Source organism: Argentina anserina, chromosome 5 (assembly GCF_933775445.1).
Source record: "Argentina anserina chromosome 5, drPotAnse1.1, whole genome shotgun sequence".
NCBI classification, from domain to species: domain Eukaryota; kingdom Viridiplantae; phylum Streptophyta; class Magnoliopsida; order Rosales; family Rosaceae; genus Argentina; species Argentina anserina.
This window is the reverse complement of record NC_065876.1, coordinates 6939642-6958528: the sequence shown is the minus strand read 5'-3', so window position 1 is coordinate 6958528 and position 18887 is coordinate 6939642. Positions and strand designations below refer to the sequence as shown.

General features: G+C 36.8%; 3 protein-coding genes across 4 annotated transcripts; all 3 read right to left on the bottom strand.

The window, feature by feature from the left end:
• Window positions 1-914: 914 nt before the first annotated feature.
• LOC126793254 (ABC transporter C family member 10-like) lies at window positions 915-4879 on the bottom strand. Its single transcript, XM_050519714.1, is given in 18 exon segments — window positions 915-1036; window positions 1130-1369; window positions 1453-1517; window positions 1725-1864; window positions 1866-2017; window positions 2020-2041; window positions 2123-2302; window positions 2304-2325; window positions 2327-2339; window positions 2475-2588; window positions 2591-2762; window positions 2884-3048; window positions 3150-3737; window positions 3904-3987; window positions 4077-4093; window positions 4096-4267; window positions 4270-4396; window positions 4491-4879. Coding segments are annotated over 18 exon segments (2403 nt in total). The 5' UTR covers window positions 4499-4879.
• Window positions 4880-6514: 1635 nt separating this feature from the next.
• LOC126793253 (uncharacterized) lies at window positions 6515-11250 on the bottom strand. Of its 2 annotated transcripts, XM_050519712.1 has the most exons (8): window positions 11135-11250; window positions 10712-10778; window positions 10184-10295; window positions 9783-9852; window positions 9326-9632; window positions 7763-8806; window positions 7301-7450; window positions 6515-7120 (listed from the first exon to the last, which is right to left on the bottom strand). In XM_050519712.1, the coding sequence occupies exons 2-8, from the start codon at window positions 10736-10738 to the stop codon at window positions 6686-6688; spliced, it is 2145 nt and encodes a 714-aa protein (XP_050375669.1). In that variant the 5' UTR covers window positions 10739-10778; window positions 11135-11250; the 3' UTR covers window positions 6515-6685. The 2 variants fall into 2 exon arrangements, with proteins under 2 accessions (XP_050375669.1, XP_050375670.1); XM_050519713.1 differs by lacking the exon at window positions 10712-10778 and having other exon boundaries at window positions 11135-11228.
• A 3199-nt stretch (window positions 11251-14449) lies between these two features.
• On the bottom strand, window positions 14450-16763 carry LOC126794253 (V-type proton ATPase subunit E-like). Its single transcript, XM_050520920.1, has 6 exons — window positions 16591-16763; window positions 16375-16475; window positions 15732-15888; window positions 15256-15452; window positions 14934-15033; window positions 14450-14740 (listed from the first exon to the last, which is right to left on the bottom strand). The coding sequence occupies exons 1-6, from the start codon at window positions 16690-16692 to the stop codon at window positions 14705-14707; spliced, it is 693 nt and encodes a 230-aa protein (XP_050376877.1). The 5' UTR covers window positions 16693-16763; the 3' UTR covers window positions 14450-14704.
• Window positions 16764-18887: the final 2124 nt, after the last annotated feature.

The following is an 18887-nucleotide window of genomic DNA, read 5'->3' as shown; positions in this document are numbered from 1 at the left end:
TTGTTAACCTCGTCTTCAACATTACCATGAGTTCTAAGTACTACTTTTACTTGCAAACTAGTGACAGACAAAAGCTGCTGAAAATCTTCAGACATATAACTAGTGACATAGTGACAGACCATTATTTTACAAACCTTTGTCATAAAGCTTTTCTTTAATGCCAGAGCTCTAAAGCTTACACATGAGTCATGCTTATTCTTAAAATTATTGTAGTTACTATGTCTCTTTGTGTATGTGTTAACACTACGTTTTTTAGTGGATTGCTCGTGGTTTTAGGGTCCGATTGGCTCAAAAACCATTGCAGGTATTATTAGCCAACTAGGACAGTTTGTTAAGTTTACTGGTTACACCCTATTTATCTCTATAAATACGTTTTTCCTCTTTACACCGAGTGAAGTCTCCTAAGCCTCTTATCATCCTATCCTAGTCTATCTTTATTGACTTGGGCATCAGAGTGTTAAAGGCCGGTCAATCCGGTATTCACCCCGTAACGCCGTGTGTTTGTGGTTTACAGGTAATTTGAGAGCTTCATCGGTTCACCGGAGTTTCCCGACCGTAACAGTATGTAGTTGTCTTATAATCATAGTTGCATTGAAAAGCTCCAGAACACTTTGTTTGCTGTTTGTAACCATGATTTGAGCTACTACTGATTTCATTAATTACTCTACTCGCGGGAGACGCATAAGCTCTGAAGATATGAACCAGTTTTATTACGAACGGAAGATTAGAATCTCTAGCTTGAACATCTGTTTGTATCTTGAATGCTTCTCAGCAAATAAAAATAGAATGAATACTGCAACAGCTTATTAAACACTTGCCCAGATTCGACCAAAAAAGGGGCAAAAACTCAATGACATCTTAAAAGCTTAAAACCAGATAGTGCAAGCTGTACCAGAGGTGATCACCTTTCCCAATCAATCTTCTGAATGGATAATGGCATTGGTAGAACGAGACCAGTATTCTTTGACAAGCTGCCCAAACAGTGAACCCTCATTGTTTATCAGCTTTGTTGGCTCATCACACTCTACTAATAGTCCTGTCGATGCAAATTTAGCATATTAACAATTAGCATCACATAACTGCCACAAGCGAGTACATTCTTCATTATGGAGGGGGATAGAGTGCTTACCGTCACTTATAGCAAGAACCTTAGTGCAGTCCATCACGGTTGGTATCCTATGGGCCACTGTTATTACAGTGCAGTCTGCAAATTCCTTTCTTATAGTTTTCTGGAGAATAAAGTCTGTTGCATTGTCCATTGATGCAGTGGCTTCATCAAGCACAAGTATTCGGCTCCTCTTGAGTAAAGCATGTCCTAAACAGAATAGTTGACTCTGTCCCGTGCTCCAGTTTGTTCCATCTTGCACAACTGCATTATCATTTCTTATTTATGGTTTCAGTGACGCTGAAAAGCACCACCTAGAAAACACAATCCCTTATATATGCACTTACCAAAGGAATACAGGCCCTCTTCCTTTTCTTGAATGGCCTCTCGCAACTGGCATTTTTCAAGAACCCTCACTACATTCACAGATGATTTATGTGAGATATAAAACATACGGATTATGGATATAGACTTGCACAGTATATTAAGATTGTACTTTAAGTACAATTCAAAAGTTTAAATATCAAGAACCAAAGAACATAGTAAGCTATTCATGTACTTTAAGCTTTACAAGTGAAATACAATAGAATCAAAAAACATATGCAAAAACAGAAAAAACTTTACCTCCCTTATTTCAAGATCAGTATGTTCTGATAAAGGGTCAAGGTTGAATCTCACAGAGCCACCAAATAAGATTGGCTCTTGTGGGATTATCCCCAGACATGATCTTAAATCATGAATACCAATGGTGCATAATGCATATGTCATAGTCATCAACAATAACGTTTCCCTCTGTAGGCTCTACCAGACGAAACAAAACGCTGATATGAGTTGTCTTCCCACTTCCAGTTTGGCCAACGATACCAACTTGGTGCCCTCCCTCAATAATGCAATTGATCCCACGAAAAACCACGGAGAATTTGGCCTATATCTTACCTGCATGATGGTAGCCAAGGTCATATCATGTTCTAATTTTCTTTAGAGTAATATTTTACAATGTTTCTTTGTCACGCTAACCTTTAGGTCACATATTTCCACTTTGCCAACAACAGGCCAATTGTGTGCAGGTCGGTTGTCTTCTATTACTTCTGCAGATTCACTGGTAATATGCATGTATTGTTCTACCCTTTCAACAGAAACGATTGAGTTTCCTATCATGCACTGTATTTGGACAGAAGGTACTAGATATACATAATACATTCAATGAGAGACCATAAGATCATCCCAAAAAATCCTGTCACAGGATGAAGCAAAACGTTAAATCATGTATTATGAATAAACAGATGATTTAGGAAGGAATGTACATGTATCATGCATGTATGCTACAAATGAGGCTAAATTGGATGGTGGCAAGCTCATCTTTACCAACCAGAGGAAGAAGCATCAATCCAAGTAATGACGATGGCTGAGGCTGAGAGAATGATAGCACACAGCAATTCCAGACGTTCAGTTAACCACTCATTTGTTGAGAAACTATTGAAGCAGCACTAGAATTTGCATCAATAAGTTCCAAGTTTTTTGAGTAGGGTCGTTTCTCCTGTCCAAAGGCTCTGATTGTCATGGCTCCAGCGATAGATTCAGAAAGTTGGCTTGCAATTGCAGATTTAGCCGTGCCATTCATTCGCATCAACTCCTTTGCAGAAGCTAAGTAGTAATTCTGTTGTTACAAAAGAAAGCAAAGTAAGATCATAATCATCACAAGCTATTTCGAGAAGGCAAAAGTGTATTGACAATATTATGATTGTAACTAAGGTTATATAGTCATTATAGTGTAGTACCTGAAACAGATGAGTAAGATAAATTGTAGGTGCAATCAGAAATATGAGTGGCCAAGCAAGAACAACCAATACCAAAAATATGCTGGAAGCGCTAACAATCACCCCAGCAGAAAATGCTAACTTTAAACTTACTTCAAGGTCGATGATATTCATATCAGTAGATACCTGAAATAGACAGTGAAAATGTATAAGGAAGTTCCATTCGGTTGCTGTAAGTTGAAATGCAGATTCATTTAAGTTCTGTTTTGGAAACTCTCAAGTCTTACCCGACTAAGTATCCTCCCCACAGGTGTTGAATCATAGAACATCATTGGAGCTCGGAAAAGAGAGTTCAGTAATGCAGAGAAAATAGATTCTGAAGCTCCACATCCTAAATTGACTATCATAAAAGAGCGAGGAAGCAAAAACAATGACATAATACAGAAGATCACAGAATAAACTGTGAAGAGTTTGACTCTGGACACGCTATAATCCTGAAGATTCAAAACCAACCAATAATTCTGAATTAATTGCCCAACAATGAACATAAACTAGAAAAGAACTGATAAGGAGAAGTGTATAAAGCCCTTGCTATGCTTCAAATACTGAATGTATGGCTTGAACCCAGTGTCTCCTGTTTCTCTCTTTTCGTTCTTGATCAATTGATCTCCTGAAGATTCTTTAAGCTCTACTTCAGTTCTTTCTTTCTCAATCTTTTCTGCAGCCAAATTTTGTTTCCTAGTAAAAGGATATTCAACTTGCCTGTCAGAACAACCAGTGTCATTGTGTGCATTGACAAGGTCTTGGAACTGTTGAGAAGAAGCCAGTGACTCGTCATAAGGAGCTGCTCTTGAAATTTTTCCCCAATCCATGAACTGTGAAGAAAAGAAAAAAGTAGAATATCAATTGACCTCTTCATATATGAGACAGATCATTGAATGGAATAGGAAAATGTATATCATTAAATCCAAATAACTAATATATCAAAAGCATAAGAATAGTAGAAATAAAAGCTGAGAATCAGAAAATTTTACACATTACCAATATTGAATTAAAAGCCAGAAGGAAGTCGACTTGGTCTGTAACAAGCAAAACTGTCTTCTCTGCCGCTCCCATGACATATTCCTGGAAAACTCTCACATCAGATATCAAAGTAAACAATTTCAAATTGAAAGACAAAATTATACTAGTTGAGAAGTATACTCTATAGTTACATTGAAAAGGCTTGTGGCGTATGAGCATCAACAGCACTGAAAGGATCATCCAATAGGTAGACTTCAGCATTTTGATACAATGCACATGCAAGTTGAATACGCTGCTTCTGGCCACCACTTAGGTTGACACCCCTTTCTCCTATCTGAGTTAAATCTCCGAATGGAAGAATGTCAAGGTCCTTAACGAGAGAGAACACATCCTAAGAGTTTCTTTGTATCTAACGGGATCCATGGGAGTCCGAAACAAAATATTATCTTGTATGGTTCCTGTTTGGATCCATGCAGATTGAGACATATGATATCGTGCCATATACTTGTACCTGTACGATTAGCAAGTCACAAGCTGTAGATTTAAACAACAAAAACCTATTACTTTTTCTTTTTATATTTTTGGAAATATTCCGTACTGCTTACAATGCCATTGATGCGTGGAACCTCTCCAAGAATTGCAGCTAAAAGGGTTGATTTTCCCGAACCAACCTCTCCACAAATAGCTACTTTTTCTCCTTGCTTAACCACTAAATTTATTTTCCTCAGTGTAGCCTTGGTAGCATTTGTATCCCATGAAATTTCAGAGGCTCTAATGAAAATGGCATGTCAGCCTCCTTGCCGCAGCTGTCTTTTCTATGTCTGTTCTCCAATTCTGGTGCATCAAGGAACTTCACAATCCGAGAGAATGAAACCTTGGCTTCAATAAAAGCTCCAAAGACGTCTGGGATTAGCCTAATTGGCTCCTGAAGAATACGCAAAGTTGCTAGAAATATGAAAACATCACTAGCGGTGAGTGTATACTCCAGAAAGTAACACGTCAGCCACAAAGTTTGATATGAAGGATCTAGGTACACTCAAGTACTTCTTGAGCATTGAGATAGCCAGGGGGAGTGAGGGTATTTATCTATGTCAGAGAAAGTACATCATTGATCTACTAGCAGAGACAAGTATGTTGGACTGTGCACCTCTTGACACCCATATTGAGCAAAATCATCGTTTAGTAGAATATCCAGATCAAGTTCCTATCGATCGAGCTCGTCATCAGAGATTAGTTGGGTACTTGATATACTTGACTCATACCAGACCAGATGTTGCATATGCAGTAAGTGTGGCAAGCCAGGTCATGCATAATCTGAGTGATGATCACATTAATGTTGTTGTGAGAATTTTAAGGTACTTGAAATCAGCTCCAGAAAGATGAGTGATGTTTTCTAAACACAACAATGTTTTTGAAGTTTGTGGCTTCACAGATGCAGATTGGGCTGAAAGTATTACATATAGAAGATCGACATCAGGTTACTTTACCTTTATGGGAGGTAATCTGTTTACATGGAAAAACAAGAAACAAAAGGTGGTGACACGGTCTAGTGCGGAAGTTGAATATAGAGGTATGACTCATGTTCTATGTGAGTTACTGTGGCTGAGAAACATGTTATGCGATTTAGGTGTCAAACCAAAAACTACCATGAAATTGTATTGTAACAACCGGGTAGCGATTGATATTTCACAGAATCTGGTACAACATGATCGCACTAAACATGTTGAGGTTGATCGTCACTTCATAAAAGAAAGTTTGATGTCAATATTATCAGCTTTCCTTTTGTTCCTACACAAAACCAGCTGGCAGATATATTAACTAAATGTGTTTCAAAAAAGACATTTTATGACTCACTTGACAAATTGGGCATGATTGATGTGTATGCGCCAACTTGAGAGGAGTGTTAGCTCAATAACTTCTTTACTTATGCAATTGTTAGCTTAACAACTTATTGACTTATGGACATATTGTATTTATGTAGTTTTAGTAATTGATTTTTGTGTTCATATTAGATAGGTTTTCTATAAATGTATGATCTGAACTTGTATGAATTACAATCATCTATTATAGTGATTGGACCTACTACGATGAAGATCTGCAATAATTGAATGTAGAGGGAGAAATGATAGAGGTGGCAACTAGGCCAGTTGTGCGATGCAGAACAATAAACTCTGCACCCTTAAGCCCGTATCTTCTCTACCCAACAGTACGTCATATAAGTACTATTGAATATACCAAACCTTCATATGAGACAACGATTACACACATGATATAACATGTAAAACATGCTAAAATGCTTACCATATAACACACATGATATAAACATGTGGCCATCTAACTGTGATGCTCACTTGTTTAGATCATGAGGCGATGTTAGTTAAAACGTTGATATCTACTTTCCACAGTAGTGCTGCTGAACTGAAACGTACTTTTACGGGTGCATGATCAAGATGATTTTCTCATGTGTAAGAATAGGCCATCAATGAATTGCTTCTGATAACAGAAGTAGGGCTTATATTTCCATCATTTTGCAACCCTTGTTGTATTTATAATTAGTAGTTTCTCAATTGTAATACAGAATTATCAATTATTAGTATGATGTTTCGAAGCAGATGAATCCACAGCAATCTCCCAAAATTGGCGCCAATAATTTAACTTAACCTGTTCAAGAATGTAGTCCAAAGCTTTTATGGACTAAAGGTACAAGAATGTCATCTACTCACTGCGCTGCCGGGCAAACAATCAAAGTTTTTAGGTCGTCTACTTCAGCATATTACTATCGAAAAAAAGCTCAGGTATTTCAACACTCTATCCGAACAGCACCACTCTCCGATGAAATGAATTTGGGCTTCCTTATAACTTGCTGCAAGCATTGAACCATGTCACCAACCTGAAAATCATAGCAATTTTGGATCACCAGTCCACACTCACTCCCCTTCTTTACCGTGTCCACATCCTGTTTCTCCCGCTTGAGCGATTCACATGATCCCTCAAATACAACTTCCCCACTCCTAAGAAGCCTCAGGGTTGCTGATTTGGAGACAAAACCATCAACCACCCGGCATCCGGCAATCTTCACATCAGGCCCCTTAGACTTGCTCCTTCCTTTAAGTTCAAAAATACTTAGAACCTCGGCTTCCCCAGCAACCTTAGTCTCAGTAGTCCCAGGGGCCTTCTCAACTATAAAGTTCCCAATGTCCTCCAGAAGACGATAGATCACACGGTGTTGCATTATCTAATCCATTGACAAAAAAAATCATAAATATAGGTATATGAAATTAAATTCCAATGGTGCAAGGCCAAAATTATATACAGAACACATGTTTCAATTCCTAGGTCAATTACAATACGTGATAAAAGGGTAGACCAAACAAACTTTCAAAATGGATAATAGAGAGATAAAAGACATCAGTACCTTGATATTGGCTCGAGATGCAGCCAAACGGATTGAACTGGGTGGAGCCTTGATGTTAAAACCAATAATACATGCACCACAGGCTTGTGCCAAGTCCACGTCAGACTGAGAAAGTGGCCCAACACCAACATGTACTACATTCACAAAAACCTAGAAAAAGATTGTACAGTTGTCAAAAACAAAGAGAGACGATAGCCGACTTGGTATAAACAAAACTAGGTATCTATTACAGAGGTACAGTTTTGAAAAACAGAAAACATTTTAGAAAGTGTACATTTCAGCACGGAGAAGAATTTTAGTAAAAGTAAATAAAATAATTCTCCTACTATTGCACGAAAGTCGGACACCAAACAAAACCCCAATCAAACCAACGGATAATGATTAAACACATAACCAGGAATGCAAAGAGAGGATACATATATATATATATGGCATTTAATCATTTATAATCTGGTGGCATACCTGGGGACTATTTAAACTCCCTAATGCATCTGTTACAGCTTGGACAGTACCCTGCACATCCCCTTTCACTATTACCGGCAATTCAACCCGCTTGGGTGCTTCATCTGATGGTTCTATTTCTGGATCTTCTACCCTCCCATCAGCAATTTTCATAAGCCTATCTTTCTCGAATTTCCTTTTCCTCCCTGCACTAAGCATTCTAGCTCGCTCCTCAGTTTCCACAACAATGATATCATCTCCAGCCCTAGGAAGCCCCTTCAGGCCTTCAATCTCAACTGGCATTGCAGGTGTTGCCCGCTCCGTCAATTTCCCTGCCATGTCCCTAATAGCCCTGATTCTACCCCACTCAGAACCCACAACCACATATTTCCCACAAAGTAAAGTTCCTGCTTTGACTATTGCAGTAACCAATGGACCCTTTCCTCTATCAAGTCTTGCCTCTACCACATAAGCTTGAGCTGGTCCATCAATACGAGCTTTCAGATCCATCATCTCAGCCTGGAGAAGCAAAGCCTCCTCCAAATTATCTAATCCACTCTTCTTCATAGCTGAAACCTCAACAACCTGAACATCCCCACCCATATCCTCCAGAAGCAAACCCTCCGATGCAAGCTGGATTCTTACTTTTTCTGCATTAGCAGCTGGTTTATCACATTTGTTAATTGCAACAACAATGGGTACTTTCGCTGATTTAGCATGGGCCATCGCTTCAAGAGTCTGAGGCATCACCCCATCATCTGCAGCTACAACAAGCACAACTATATCTGTGACAGCAGCCCCTCTAGCTCGCATGGCACTAAATGCTGCATGACCAGGGGTGTCCAGAAATGTAATTGATGCTCCAGATGTCATGCCAACAACAAAAGCACCAACATGCTGAGTAATGCCACCAGCTTCTTTGGCTGCCACAGCTGTCTGACGTAGAGCATCCAAAAGCGAAGTTTTCCCATGGTCAACATGTCCCATGACTGTTACAACTGGAGGCCGCTGTAAAATTTCTGTACCTTCACTGGAGTGCAGCCTCCTCACACTGACCCCAACTTCCTACAAATTCATGCAGAGTCAGTAAAGTTTCTTACGGCAAAAATGCAGAAGACATGTACACAGATGCCATTAAAAGGAAAAAACGTATGAGCAGCGAGTCAAAGTTGTATCTGAGATGAAAACTGTAAAGAACATGTATTAACTCAAGCACAAATGTGCAATATGAAATATGGTGCTCAACGATGGATAATGTCACAACAAACAATCGGTGTGCTGGAAAATACATCTTTACTGTACTGCAGACAGTTTCAGGAACAGCAAAAAAATAAAATTTGTTAGCATGATGTGATAAATCACAAAACAAACCCATTTGTCCTCCTATCCCAAAAACACTGAGAAGACACAAGTGGCCTTTGGAAGCACATTATCACGATCAATTTTGTATATATTCCGAGCACACTTTGCCATGTTGGTTCCATAATAAGCATATGAACAATATGTTTTTCTGTGAGATGAAAGACAGGCCATTGCTTAAGAGTAAAACCCAATAATAGTAGTGAGTGCTAAAAGGTGATATACCATAGCAACCAGCTCTGCAATGTCGATGCTGAGAGTATCAAACTCCGATTCAACCTTTTCCCCAACATTTGTAAGAATGGTTTGCAGAGCAGATGTCAACTTCCCAGTGCGCTTCGCAAGTTCATCTATTGTCATACCTTCAAAAATCTCAATTGTCTTATCTACCATGGCCTTGGTAGTTCTTTGAGGTTTTGGAGGCACATATGGAGCATCGACAGGAGGCTGGGACTTATTGTCCCTCTTTGCAAACTTTTCTCTCTTGGGAGGTTTGAAACCAAACGACTGATCATTCTCCCCATGATAGAACCTATGCAAGAAAATTTCCACTATAAAAGGTTGCAATTAACATAATTGCAACCAAAAAAAAACCTTCCTAACAAACATCACTGCAATTATAAGCCTAGATCCCAAGGAATATAAGCACACAACCAGAAAGAAACAGTCAGGTCATACTTACCGTTTTTGGGAGTCTTGTATGAATATATCACCATAACCAAGCATTTGTGACTTAAAATTGAACGAGGGTTCTGCGGCACAAAAATAAGGATATGAGAATGGAATTATATTTTTGGTAGTATTCAGCATTATTTCCAATATGTAACATGCAAGCCAAACAAATTTTGTTTCACAATTGATCCGCTTCTAAACAGAAGATGAAACTATGCACAACTACGTGGTTAATATGATAGGAACAAGTTCTGAAAAGCATTCGCCACTTAAATGATCTGGATATGAAATCAGAGATTTATCGAGGAAAATTGAATTGCAAAGAAACCTATAAATATATAGAATATATAATTAAAATGCAATACTAAACACCAACAAAAGAAGACTTTTACTTGTGCAAATTCAGTTTACCTGGCATGCACGAAACTGATCTACCTACATCAACATCAGATATAGAAGTAAATCCTACAGCACATCTTCGTAGTCTTGATGTCAAATCAGTATTTAGACTGGCACGAACACCCTGCAACAAGAAATTCATGCCAATGTTATAAGTGAAAAAACAAAGCAGCCAAAACGAGACCAGAGCCATCACCAAGAAAATCCATCACCCAACTATTCGAAACTTCTATTTTCACGAAATAAGAAAAAGAGTGTTTTATTTTGATCTCATGTAAGAGTATTAAGTAGCCATCCTAGCTTAAGCTAACAAAATGTTCAAAACACTGTGCCGCCAAATAAGAAACAAGATTATAAGACAATCCAAAACTCCAAATCAGCAACAAATCCGTGCACTATATCATCCTATAAACGCAGAACCGAGGTGAACCAAGAATAACACTCTCAGTGGGGGCTGCAGCATTAGCTTTGAGCGAGTATATGTTTACAAGAACTAAACTCCACATTAAATACGTAATCATTTGCAACTCAAAAGGGTACCTTTTTGCTAAGCACTCTCCACGCCATTCATAAGTGTCTCAGGTCAAATATCAAACTACTTCAATCTCTGCGCGGTAGACCAAGTAATCAGTGCATTTTCAGGAAAAGGGCATCTTTAGAATCGCCTGAAAAACTACCAAACAATAAACCCAGATTGCCCTTTTAAGCAATTCACATGAAGTTTAGGTCGAGACTTTTTCCTAAAAATCCAATCTTTATTTATATATCTGGAGATTAATAACCAACTTAAATGAATGAGATTTCTAGAAGGCGGAAGTAAACCCAGAACAGAAGAGATTAATGGCAGTTGAGAAAGTATTAGAATCTAAAAAACTGAAGCTGTGGGAGACAAAACACAAGGAACATAAAACAGACTCGAATGAAGCAATATGAAGTTTAGGAGCCTTCGAAGGTTGTACTTACTACAGTTTGAACAGGATAATATGGTCGGCGAAAAGGAGTTTAGGTCAGCAAACCTTCGAAAACGTTCACCGGGGGTCGAGAAGATCAGACACAAACAGAGTGTGTGGGCTGACCCGATAATCTGGAGACTGGAGTCGATTCGGGTTTTTTAAGAATTCGGGTATTTGGTCTCCACACTACAGAATTACAGTGTGTACTCAAACGTGCACCTAATAACGTAACCATAATTGGTTTCGGTAATTTGGTACTTGCCCGGTAGTCCATCAAATGGGCACCACACTATATGTTTGTTACCAAAACAAGAAAGATTAAAACCATCAATCAAAAAATATTAGAAAGACTAGTTAGTTTGGTAATCGCACTAAGCATTCTCTGTATAGATATATAAAATGACAACTACATCAGAAGCTCTTATAAATAAATTTTATAAGAGGTCAGTCATTTATAAGTAGGTCCATATATATTAATAGACATATATGCATCACTAAGTCTTGCGTCAAATTTTTGACAATATGATCACAAAAGTGCCTCCTCGACAATTCTTTTACTACTCTATTTTCAGATTGATTCACTCTACACAGAACACCTCTCTCTGTAGCCATACCTTCAACAACTGATGAATATGATAACGATTATTTTAGCTTATATATATATATATATATAATCTCTATCCAGAGTGAAGCTTCATTCTGAAATTACAGAGTAAAGTTCCAATTTTGGCACACTTTTCAGTCAATTTTTTTCACCATAAGCGATTCAATATTTAGGGATGTTATTCAAGATCATCTCTATAAAGTTTCATCTAATTTGATAATAGTTTGAGCTTTCAAAATTGAGATTTACACGAACGGTTCACGTTGAACAATTTTAATTCATTCATTCATTTAATCTAATTTTAATACATTAACGATGTCCGAATTAGATGAAATTTTGTATAGATGATCTTGAATAGCATACCTAAATATTTTAGGTATGTTATGGTGAAAAAATTTGACCGAAAATAGTGCTAAAATTAGAACTTTACTCTGTAATTTTAGAGTAAAGCTTCACTTTGGACAGAAACTATATATATATATATATATATATATATATATATATATATATATATATAGGAAAAGCCAAAACGGTCCTAAGCTGAGTAGGAAAAATGGAAAGTGTGGATTTTACCTTATTGATAGTGGTAACTGTTACGTTGAGGAAGACTCAATACTTTTTCCCTGCGAACAAAACTGAGATGTAAATTACTTACTAAAACTATTCATAGTCAAGATTAATAGGAAATCAAAACCCCTTTTTTGATTGATCGTTTAGTTTAAACAACAAAAGTTCAACATGTTGTGTAGTGTGTACGGAATTACAAACCAAGTTACATTTCGTTAACTTTGGTATTATTGCTAATTTGCTACCTTAGGATTCACCTTAGTGTTAATTTGTTACCCTAGATTTTATTTCTGTCAATTTACTACCCTAGCTTTACATAACTTGCCAATTTACTACCTTAAGTATTAATTTTGTCACTTTGTTAACATTAAACAAAATTTACTTCTCTAGACTTTTCAAGATAATCCAATTTTTTTATTTGGATTTTCAAATTAAGTCACTTGGTAGGGAGAATTGAAAATTTGATATGAAAAGATAGAAAAATAGTTAATTTTAGAAACATGGATTAGCAAATTGACAAAATTAATACTTTAGGTATCAAATTGACTAATTATGAAAACCTTAGGTAGCAAATTGGCAAAAATAAAAGCTAGGGTAGCAAATTAACACTAAGCTTAATCCTAGAGTAGCAAATTGGCTATTAAGCCTTAACTTATTAGGTAATCTGATCTAGGTTGAACACATGCACCGTTTGTTTCTGATTAAAAAATTTAAGACTTATAATTAAATTAAGTGAGGGTGTAGATACAAGAAATTTAATGAAGTAAATTATTTTCATTAAATGATTAAATCGACCAAGAACCCGACAAAATTGCACACGTGACCCAAAAGTCAACAGAGTTAGTATGGACCCGAATAAAATTTGCGTCAGCACATAAACGGATGATCGTAATCAAAGCTACGTGATTCTGACTTTAATTGGAAATTGAATGTCATTGACAATCGAAATGGTAATCGGACATTTGATTAAATTAATAAATTTCTTTACGATTATAATTAAATCAATTATTTGAATTTATTTAATTTAATTATTCTCATAACTAATTTTAAATTAATCAGAAAATACATATCGATTTAATTATATAACTAAAGAAATATTATTATTTTAGTGTCATTAAAATATTATATAAAATAGAATATTATTGACACTATAAATACCACTTTCAACATAAAGAGAGGGAGGATTTTTGACATTGGAGAAGAAGAGAGCAATATCACTCTCGAGAAATCTCGAAGTCTCCCAAGTCACGAAGAATCATCAAGCTGCCAAATTGCTCGTTATTCATCAAATCCAAATCCAAATCCAAGCTCAAATTCTAAAGATCAAGTGCATGTCACCCTTGAGCCAAATCACATACGGAGATAGAATCATAGGAGTTCACAAAGATTGTAACACCGCGCTTGATTATCAATAAATTACATTTTATTTGTACACGTGTCTGCACTCCTTGTTTGTTTTCAGATTCTCATTCTACATAGGGTTTTAAAATTCAACATAACTGATAGCCTCACGATATACAATAACTGGTTAAGTACAATCCTATTGCTTGAAAGTTGAAATCAACCATTGTACAACCAGATTTGCAGACCCAAGCGACTGCTTTCTCTATCCTGTCAATCTGTCATCACCAGTGTTGTCGCACCTTTCTATATCGTGTATGGATCGGGGCAGCCTCGGCTAGTGTAACCAGGGCCGGTCAGTCGAGTATCAACCCAGTAAAAAGGGTAGCCAGCCCCTCTCCAGAAAGTGCCAAAGAAAAGGTTAGCTTCAGAATTAAGATGCATTTGGAGCTTCACCATGTCACTGGGAGTCTCTGACGAGAGGTTCTTCGCTACATGTACCAATATTGGCCTGAAATAATTTATAGATGGAGGCAGGGGTCCAAAAAAATCTGATATTGATGATTTCAAGACTCATAAGAGGTAACATGGTCATTTGGCGTCATAACAATTAACTATAATGGCCATGGTACATGATTATGTCCCCGACAAAACACCAGTCAGCATCCTCTGGAAATGAGGTCTGCAAGATTCAATTATTCTACGAGGAGACATATGGCTCAGTCACATGTCATCCCACAAACCAGTTTTAAAGAGCAATAATACCAATAAGAATTTTATAACTAGGGAAGAAAATTAAACCAACAAACAAACTGCGGTGAAACTACAGCTGCAAACTTTTATTAATGTCATTGTAAATTTGTAATGATAAGAATGAGTACATTGCCATGCTCCGGATCATATGAACACCATATAAAATGATAGCTAAACTATTTTACCACATATAAAAGTTATTCAGAGAACAAGTAAATTGGAAATACGCAAATAACAACTGAACAATAGATCCTTTGGTCAAAGACCACGCTAGGGACTCATAACCTGGGGTATAACACAGTACAATTCTTCCCATTATGCAACAACCTGGCCGAAGAGCCTTCTGCGGATCTGCAGAAAGAATAACAAAAACCCAGATCAAGTGTTGATCCAGAAACCGTGATAAGTATATATTTAACGCTGAGGTCAATAACATATATCAGCACAAGTCATGTGATCTATGCATGAGTGTCCAATCCTAAAGACTGAGCCAAAAGATTACATGTACATGTAATTGTTGTAAACAAAATTGCGAGATAAATACCTCAGGAAGTTTTTTACGAAATACAACATCCAACCGTGCATCGAGAGTGTTCTCACACACAATCTTTCCATCTCGAGAAGCCAAGACTACACCCCCAGAACTGATAAAGTGGAAATATTCATCAGTGATTCTAACATTCATGATTCTTCAATCATAAGAGGAATTGTTTGAGAAGCTACATATAAGCAAGCCAAATCAAATCTTATCCTAATTGCAAGTCGCTTCATAATTGGTAGTAAAGTTGCAACTCATACAGTCTTAATGTACTATTATGGACGCAGCCTATGACTTGGTATAAAATTAAGACAGACCAAGAGATTACCAGGAATTAACATGGGGATTATAATGGGTGGGAGCAGGTGGAAGATAGACAGTGTGGTCAACAATGATCTCTGGTGCATGAACATCTCTTTTCTTCGCATATTCCTGTGCTGCTGCTTCAAGAACAGACTCCACCAGATGCAGGTCATCCTTGCGACAACGCAACAAAACAGCAGGCTCTTTCAGCCTGAGCAAACTCTGCAACAAAATCACAAGTTTTTAGTTACGAATAATAATTACTGATTTATCCATGAAAGCAAATAGTTGGAGTAAACTCAACAAATTCGGGCTTCAAGCAAGCATACTCAGTAGAATGATATGAAACATGACCATGAATGATACTTCAAAGTTCAAACTTGAGCAATTGCCACTAATATCAAATGTATATTGAAATCAACTATTACATGTGTTTGACTATGCAACTGCAAGCATATTGAGATAACAAGCCATGCATATTGAGATAACAAGTCTACATACCTGAATGATAAGATCCTTCAGAAGCTTTGCATATTTATGATGATCTTTGCTGACATTCAAGAGCTCCTTGGATGCAGCATCCTTCATGGTGCTGACCACATCATCTTGAGCTTGAAGAACTTTGATACGAGAAGCATTGAGCTGCATGGAGTACTCACTGCAAAGGCCAATAAATAAAACCTGTTACTCACCCACATCAGTCCAATTCACACAAACCCCAAAATAAATCACACAGACCCCATTATAATCAAGATGAATTCACATTCCAAATTTTTGTCCACACTCGATAGTAAAATTCAACTCTAGGTTCCATCAAGTCCTCAAGCCACCCCATTGCAACTTGATCCAGAACTATTTAAGCAAAAACAACAATCTATACTTGAGCACCAAATCCACATCTCATGACAACACAACATCCCCATAGGAATCTCTTTCAACTCTTCCAATCTAAATTCTTCTCGATCAAAATAATTACAGAAGCTAACCAACTCAAGCAATCCAAAACTCTCAAAAATCATATATTCCCCAACCAATTCCACACAACCTAACAGTCACTAACACTCAGTTTCAACCACATTTTAACAATCAGATAAATCTGGATCGTGAACACAAGTATAATAATGAAGGTTTAAGAAAGTTTTACATCTTCTTTCGGACGTCGACTTGCTTCTCCTTCTTCTCATACTCCTGCCTGATCTTCTTCTTCTCAGCCTCCACGAGCTGCAGCTTCTCAATGTTGAATTCCTGCGCAAAACCAACACAATCAGACGACCAATCTCGAATTCACAGACACGGATCGAACCTCAAGCTTAAATTACAACTTAGAATTGCAGAAATCAAAAGAGGAGGGAGGAGTTACTTCTTCGGCGGAGACGGAGATCTCGTTGGCCTTTTCCTCGGCTTCTTGGCGGATGAACCTCACCATCTGCTGGATCTGCTTGGAGACATCGGTGTCGTTCATGGTGGCGGAGGCGGCGAGTTTGAATCGGAGGAGATCGGTCTATCTGTTTTGTGGCTGTCAGTTTTTTCTCCAGTCGTAAAACACCGAAATGGAGTCCAAGCGGTTTTTATACGTGTGAGAATCACTTGTGAGTAGTGACTTATTTTTGTGTTTTTCTGCTTCATTTCTTTTTAACTTTTAGGCCATTAATGATAGTCAAAATCTTGTATTAATAGAGTAAGAAAGAAACTTAGATGGCTAAATTTTTAAACTACTTAAATTACTTGATATTTATTAAACTTTAAAATATATCTGACTTGTTTCGAACAATATAATTGTAATTTGTAATATATAAATGTGAAAAGAAATTATAGAATGAGAAAAATAAGGAAACAGTCATGATCACTATATAGAATTGTAAAATAGATAATAACTATCAATATGATAACTACCCACTATTTATTTTATTTTATTTTTCCATAATTTATGTTAGAAAAAACAAACGCAAAATTCCACACATGGAGTGTGTTATGAGGCTAGTGGATAAATAAAATGAAAACACACTAATACCATAATTCTTTGCATCATACGATAATGTGACAGTGCGAGACAAGATCAAGATGAACAATGAACAAAATTTTACTAGAAATCGATAATTATCGGATGACTTTGTGAGAATTCATATGACTTAGGTGAAAATAATCCACCGTGGTTAGGAGGGAAAAAAATAGACTAGAAAGATGCGCATGTTGAAGATTGTCAGTATAACAAGATGGAAGACAAGAAGATCTGAAGAACGCAACGGGTTGAACTCGATCTTAAGCATAGAGACGCTACAAGTCTATGACCATTACAAAATCAGTTAGGAAATTAGCTTCAAGGGAGATACGAGTCAAAAAGATGTTTTTAACGAGCTTCAGATTTGGATAATGTCCATGATGAGGTGCTTCAGACACCAAGGGGGCAAGAGGTTTCACATTACAAAATTTAAATTCTCCTATTGATGAATTTCTTCCATTGCATTGAACCATTTTGAGAGTCAAGATTCGAGATGTATAATTACAAAATCATTTGCAAAATAAATAAAGTTTTCTTTCATTTTGGGGAATTGTCAAATTTTCATTGATGGACTCACCCTTTTAGAAATCTATCATCTAAATAAAATCGACTGTGATGATGTATTTAGTAAATTTAAAAGTCAATTTTGTCACAACTGCCATAAAATCTTATGTGTGGCAAACAAGTCTTGCTAACTTGTAAGTATGTGAGATGGAAACAAATTTGCCGACCACAATTTTTGTGTCTAATTTTTTAAACTTACGACATGTGTCCAATTGCTCAATTATTATCTAAATATGAGTTGGGAAAAGACACATGTCATGAGTTTAAAAGAGTGGGCACAAGAATGGTGGTCGACAAATTTACTTACTATGTGAGACATTGGTTTCACCGAGTGATCACTTATAATAAATAGCTATTATATTTCCCACACATTAAAATACGTCTACTTTTAACACGTAAGATGGTCAGTGCATACATCGTTTAGGTGATAGCCTTATGTTTGTTTGCAGGTTTAGTCTTTGTACATATACTCATGATTATATCAGTGTTGGACCAAAAGTTTTGCTGCTTCTCCTTAGTTCCACCAGGTCTGTGTACACTAACTGCTTCTCCTAATTATTGCTAGTGAGAACACATTGATCATATGATATTATCGAGTGTTTAAGTTACACACTACAACCAATGAGAAATGAGGCTCACTTACTAAATTTTAGATAGCAACTCCCTGAAGATGTAAGATGTCTCATTCAAGTCTATCTGATTATTATCCAGATGAATCCTGAAGTCATTACTCATTTATTAGTTATTCTTGCATTTCACTTTCTTAAAACTTGTTAAATGGAAAACTCTTCCTCCTTCCCTCTTTGGTAGTTTTACTCTGGAACTAAAGTACAAGCTTGATGATAGTGGTGGAAAGGCGGGAAAGCCAATCAAAGTCATATATTGGGGTGCATGTTGTGAAATTTTATTTAGATCTCGCAAGCGCACGAATCGTCGTTAGTATAGTGAGTAAATACGAGGTCGTTCTAACTAGGGATAAAGAATCGGTCTAAATTCTAACTTAATTAATCTAAACTAAAAACATAAAGTAATTGGAATATGATTTTAAGATTTTGAAATAATATATGAAACAAACAAACAAGATGAAACTTAGG

Excerpts from the sequence above, each read along its gene's own strand:
- LOC126793253 (XM_050519712.1), bottom strand. The coding sequence starts at position 10,738 with ATGGCGTGGAGAGTGCTTAGCAAAAAG. Across the intron at positions 8,807-9,325 it reads TTGCAGAGCTGGTTGCTATG|GAAGTTGGGGTCAGTGTGAG; the intron begins GTATATCACCTT and ends ATGAATTTGTAG. Across the intron at positions 7,451-7,762 it reads GGAGTTTAAATAGTCCCCAG|GTTTTTGTGAATGTAGTACA; the intron begins GTATGCCACCAG and ends ATCTTTTTCTAG.
- LOC126794253 (XM_050520920.1), bottom strand. The coding sequence starts at position 16,692 with ATGAACGACACCGATGTCTCCAAGCAGATCCAGCAGATGGTGAGGTTC. Across the intron at positions 15,889-16,374 it reads GTCGACGTCCGAAAGAAGAT|TGAGTACTCCATGCAGCTCA; the intron begins GTAAAACTTTCT and ends TGGCCTTTGCAG. Across the intron at positions 15,453-15,731 it reads TGAAGGATCTTATCATTCAG|AGTTTGCTCAGGCTGAAAGA; the intron begins GTATGTAGACTT and ends ATTTTGTTGCAG.